Source organism: Micrasema longulum, unplaced genomic scaffold (assembly GCF_059751315.1).
Source record: "Micrasema longulum isolate JH-2025_06_02 unplaced genomic scaffold, ASM5975131v1 h1tg001167l, whole genome shotgun sequence".
NCBI classification, from domain to species: Eukaryota; Metazoa; Arthropoda; class Insecta; order Trichoptera; family Brachycentridae; genus Micrasema; species Micrasema longulum.
Window position 1 is genome coordinate 95,397 of NW_028278354.1, and position 6,000 is coordinate 101,396.

Sequence of the window (6,000 nt, forward strand, 5' to 3'; positions counted from 1 at the left end):
AGTCTTTCTTTCTTCTTTGTTAAGATTTATCTACGTTTTCCATTTGTAAATTCATTGGTTTTCGGGTAGTTTTTCCATGAATTTGTATTCGTTCCTTACTTTTCAGGCGTCATTGAAAAATATGAAATACTCATTCGAAGCGTCCACTCTTTGCATCTTGAAGCTTGACGGAGTGGAAACTATATACTCTAAGCCAGGCAAACCTCACGAATGGAAGTCAGTATGGCCAGAAGTGTTGAAGAAGGTATTGTGCTGCTCCAACTCTACCTTTACCAGTGTTATGTATGGACCACTCAAGAAGATAGGAGACAAAGCAGGGAAAGAACGATTTGAAAAGGCGGAGAAGGTGAACGAGGACCTGAAAGAGGAATTTGTGGTATGTCTTTTTTTTCACAATTTCTTAGCGTTATGTTGTACCTAAAAATTTACAGAGTAATATTTTTACCACTTTATCATTCTATCTATTGGCGTTTTACAGAAAAAAATCTGAGTGCCATGAAAAAACAAAACACAGTAAAACAAAATGAAAAAAAATGTAGCAGGGTCCCGATAATAATGAAGAGTTAAGCGAGTTATCTTCAACTGTCTGTAAAGAAAAATCGATATTTGTGTACGAAAATAAGTATATTTACATGAAAATTTAAAGTATCTTCATCGATAACCTATAATTGAACCTGTTTTAAATAAAAAAATGTATGCATTTTCTGCTTTTCATACAGAAAACTTAATTCTACTTTGTGGATAAAATTGAAGGTAAATGTTAACTTTTCATTGTAATACGGCCCCTAGGCCCCGATTTTATCTACTAAGTAATATTAAGTCGTTCAGACGCTGAAGTCTTTGTGGGCAGTATTTTCAACAACAACAAACCATCACGCCGTTTTGCCGTAAGAGGCAGAGAGGATAGAACGCCACGTCACTCTATCTTTCCTTACAGATCTCGCTTCCTCCAAACTCACACATCTTCTCATGCATGCGCGCCGATTATTTCAACTATTAACATGTCCATCTTCAAGTATTTGTTAGATTTGGTCATGCCATGTCTTTCTCGGTCTTCCTCTATTTCTGCATCCATCAACATCTGCATCGTAAATATTTTTAGCCGTTCTTTTGCTGTCAATTCGCTCTGCATGTTCAAACCAGCGCAGATATATTTTCTTGATTTTGTCGACAATGCTTATCTCAGCCTTACAAAATGTACGGATCTCGACATTCGGGCATCTATCTTAAATAGTTTTACCACACATTCGCCTAAGAGATCGCATTTCGACAGCATTCATCCTTCTTTCATACCTGTTTTTCCAAGTCCATACTTCGCTCCCATACATCAGGGTCGGGACCAGGACTTCATTGTGGATTGCTTATTTTGCCTCTTGCGACAAACATTTATTTGCCAAGGTTGATTTAAGTACACCGTTCACTCTGTTCTCGGCACTCACCCTCCTTTCAATATCTTTCTCAGTCATTCCATCCCTTGTAAATATTTTCCAAATAACGGTATAGCTTAATTTTAAAATGTGTGTTTTAAAGTGTATTTTTGTAATGAAAATTCCATGTAAATATATGTATGGAAAAATAAAATAAATAGTAAAAAATATAAAAAAAATTCTAAATGAAAAATAGAATATGCATAAAATGTTAAAACATGTTTAATTACAGGTTACAGGTTACCGACGAAGATACTTTAAATTTTCACACAAATATACACATTTTCGAACATATATATCGATTTTACTTTATAGATAGTCGAAGATGACTTAAATTTGTTAAGTTCAGTGTTTTTTTGAAAAAAAAAAAAAAAAAAAAATTTTATGTATTGTATTATCAGCGCCATGATTTCGTCGGATCGTAGAACAACGAAGGATGTGCGAAAAATGCGACATTGACCTTCTTTTATATCTGATATTGCAAAAGTATTTTAAAGTCTTTTTTTTCCAGGTTTGAAAAAAAAACATATAGTAAAACTAAAAAAAATTAAACCGCTCTCAAGCAAAGTTGAAGAAAATCACATGCGTCGTTGTTCTACGATCCCCACAATTTTTTTAAGTTTTGTAATTTTGAAATGTGTGTGACGTCGTTCATAGAAGTTGGTTTTTATTAATTTTTAAGTTGATTTTTGAGAAATTTCACAGTACAATCAAATGCTCTAATTTTTCCGCGCAAATAAAACCTTTTACATCTAATTTCTGTAGCACTGAACTACCCTATTGTCGTCCAAGTTAGATAACGTATTTCTGTGCTAAAATGGTTTAAGTCCACGCTTAAATAAATTCTCATTCATTAAACAGATGTCATCATCATCGTTTTCCAATTAATCATAATTTATTGTACGAGATGAAATACATTAAATTTGTAATAGATAGGTAGTCAGTTTATGTAAATATTTTTTTATGTTTTTTAGAGAATTATTTTATCAAGGCTCAAATTTGCTGTAGAATAATAATTAATACAAGCCAAGTAAATTTTACGTAGGCAGTGAACATTTTTTTACAATCGCGTGGTTGCAAATATTTTAATTTGTCTGTGCGTGAATTAAGACAAAAGAAAATTATTTTGTTTCTGGGTGATATACAAGTATTAAAATAATAAATATATTTTAATGAATTTAAGTTAATTAGCAGTTACCGCCAATTCTAATAATGTATTCTTACCTCCGCGACCCGATTAATCTCCATTCAATTTCCTTTTTAATTTTTTCTTGCCCGAGGGTAGAAACTAAATAAGTAAAACGAAAAAAGAAAATAATAAATCTACTCACCATAATTTTACCGCGCCGTGTGGATTTGGACGATATACTTCAAATAAGCCATTGTGATGTCCTAATTACCAACAATACCACTATAGTCCTTAAAATATAGCTTGATTAGAATGACAGCTGTCAAACTTATTTCATTAGTGATGGGAAATTACTGATCACTGATCAAATCGATTTTATCACTTATTTCATGCAATCATGAAACTCTGTTTCCGAAAATTGATTTTTTAAAAAAATGCAAAAACATGCCTTTTATTATGTGTTTAATACAATTATTTACCAAAAATAAGACATTTATACTTTTTTCGTGAACATTATCAAACGAAGTATTTTTTTATGCGATCAAATTACATTGATCAATTTGTCCCATCTCTAACGTTTTTGCTAAATGATGTTACCTTGTGAGAACGTCGTGAATAATTAGGTTTATTATAGTTTTTTTTAGTTTTAAAGCTGATTTCATATATAAAGTTTATATTTGAAGCACTAACTTTGTGGTTATTCATTATAATAAAATAAATAGAACAACTTTGTCTTTAACCAATAATTTTTATTTTTCACCGACCGGTTTCAAAGCAAACAAGCTTCTTTGTCAAGGTTTACGTAACTAATGAATTGATTCCTTTTTAGATTTATTGGGTCCATGTGTAGTATTTAGTGAACATGATAGAAATAAAATAAAATTATTTATTATTCTTTTTCTTCAGCCTTGTTTTCTCCACTGCTGGACAAAGGTCACTTCCAAATGTTTCCATTCCTTCCTATCACCCGCGTTTATCATCCATGTTTTACCGACTATCGAGGGAATATCATCGACCCATCTTTTTTGTGGCCTTCCAACACTTCTTTTGTTTGCTCATGGTGTCCAGTTTATTATTCTGGGTGTCCACCTGCCATCATTTTGCCTCGCCAAGTTTCCTGCCTACAGCCACTTAAAATTTTTCTCCAAGATCAATTATATCTACGATTCATTTCTTATTCTGTTCTGAAATAACATATTCAATGCATAATGACACAGCATACAGATTTTTATCAGAGTTTTACTAGGGCTGGCTGTTTTCTGCAAAATGCACATTTTAAGTTGTGTGGTCAGCCAGCCTTATGAATTGATCAAATACATAATTAAAATATTTTTTGAAGGAAACCAAAAAATAAAAAATATTCCGATTGTTGTGTACATTTGATTACTCACTTTAATTAAATACGATTATCTAGTAAGTTACTAGGCTGGCAATCCACTTATATATGTATTGCCTTTTTTAAATTATCCTTCTTGAAATATTAACATAAGTATTAATAAAATTTATTCATTTTCTTTTTTGTAGAAATTGCTGGGAGACAATGCCGTGTGTTTCCACCCGACATTCCACGAGCCTGCACAGTTCCATTACAACTACCTCCGGAATCTCCTGAACTACATATTTCTCTTCATGTTCAACAGTCTCGGTCTCCCGGTGACCAACTGTCCCCTCGGCTTGACTCCGAAGGGTCTTCCAGTGGGGATCCAAGTCGTGGCGAGTCCCAACTGTGACCACCTTACCCTAGCCGTGGCGAGAGAACTGGAGAAAGCGTTCGGTGGATGGGTCGAACCATGATTTCGTGAAAATCAGTAAAGATATTTTATTATTTAAGATGATTATTCGTTGTAATTTCCAAATCGTAATTTGGAAGATTCTGATGAGAAAACTGATTAGCGATTTCTTAAGTCATCACCATCATCATTCCACGTATAAACCAAAGCAGCGTATTAAGATCATCTATTACAAGAAGGTGGTCAGTCTTACGCTTCTGGCACAATGGAATATTACAGTTTAAACAACCAGCAAAATCAATATTTCACGTCCACCCTGCCAGGAATATAGCTCATGACCTCAAGAATGATAGACGAACGTTCCAACCGGTACACAACGAGGCGAACTTGTCTCTATCCGATTTTTTGTTCAGGATTTTTACCTGAGACCTGAGAGCAGCCATCGAGTCGAAAATACCTCTCCAGGGTTATGGTTCTATTTTACAAACAGAACTGTACTTTTCATTCGCATTAAGATAATAACTGGCTGTATTATCCAAATATTCATTTGGAAGAATGTAGTAAAAACAACGTGAACAATTTCTATGTACAAAGCTTTGTGTGCTGGAATTGAATCCCTATTGGGATTATAAAGCATGTATAGGGCTTATTTCTGCCATTTCCTAGTTGAAATTACCACTTTACGCAATGTGTAACATGCACCGTTCTGCCTAGTGTTTGTGACCATCTGTGCTTTTACATCAGAAAATTATAGAGATGGGTAATTCACAAACATTTGTCAGAACGGAGAATGTGACGCTGGGCGTAAAGTGATCACTTAAACAAGCCACTGAAAGATCATAAGCCCTGTTAATACATAGACTTATCTAAATTTCCAAATTCAAGGTATAACTCAGTTAAGATCGCCTCTGTTTAGAAGACAGTTGTTTTACCATCAATCATTTATACAGATATTTCATCATTAGATTATATTGTCTTTTATTATTATTATCATAACTTTGATTTTTGCCATGTACTGTGCATGATTTTTATGTATTATTTATTTATTACTCTTGCAAAGCGAATCTTGTACAATTCGCCAAGTTGTCAAACAGTATATTGTCTTGACAATGTAATACTATTTTAAGCAATAATAATTACGCAAAATTGATGTTTGTCTGATAATAAAGAATAAGAATTAATAAATATACATCACAGAGAATCTCATAAATCGCTCGTGATATATCGTTAAATAAATTATTGATTTAATTAGTGATTTATTTTAATAGATTCTCATATACTCAGGCAGCTCGAAAATAGGATAGTTAATTGTTAAGTATAAAAATCGGTTGATTAAATTAATACTGTACCTTAAAGGATAAACCACAGGAGTCAGATTGGACGAAATGTTCAGGAAACAAGATTTTGTGATCGCGCTATCTCAAAACATGGTAACTTTTGAACTAAATTAGATAATTTAAATATATCAATGAAAAATAATTATTATTTTGATAATAATAGTACATATTAAAATAGCATATCTAAGACTACTGATATTTTTGCATTAAAACCAAATGGACTAGAGATTTTTATTTTAACTTAAAAAAACATTTTTTATGACGAAAGTGGAGTTCGATGTTCTATTCGCGTGTGAAATAGCTGATTGCGATAATTTCTGCATTTTTAACATCAAGACGTCAAAAAGTGGACTCCCGTGTTTACTTTCTAAGGTACA

The 6,000-nt window shown here is 32.8% G+C and overlaps 1 protein-coding gene across 1 annotated transcript in view; it reads left to right on the top strand.

The window, feature by feature from the left end:
• The window catches only part of LOC148276661 (fatty-acid amide hydrolase 2-like), a 53,914-nt gene extending 48,454 nt beyond the window's left edge, over positions 1–5,460 (top strand). The window contains exons 7-8 of the mRNA XM_088233969.1: positions 107–376; positions 4,081–5,460. Of these exons, the coding sequence (XP_088090095.1) occupies positions 107–376; positions 4,081–4,350 (540 nt within the window). The 3' untranslated portion in view covers positions 4,351–5,460. The remainder of the gene's footprint in view (positions 1–106; positions 377–4,080) is intronic.
• Positions 5,461–6,000: the final 540 nt, after the last annotated feature.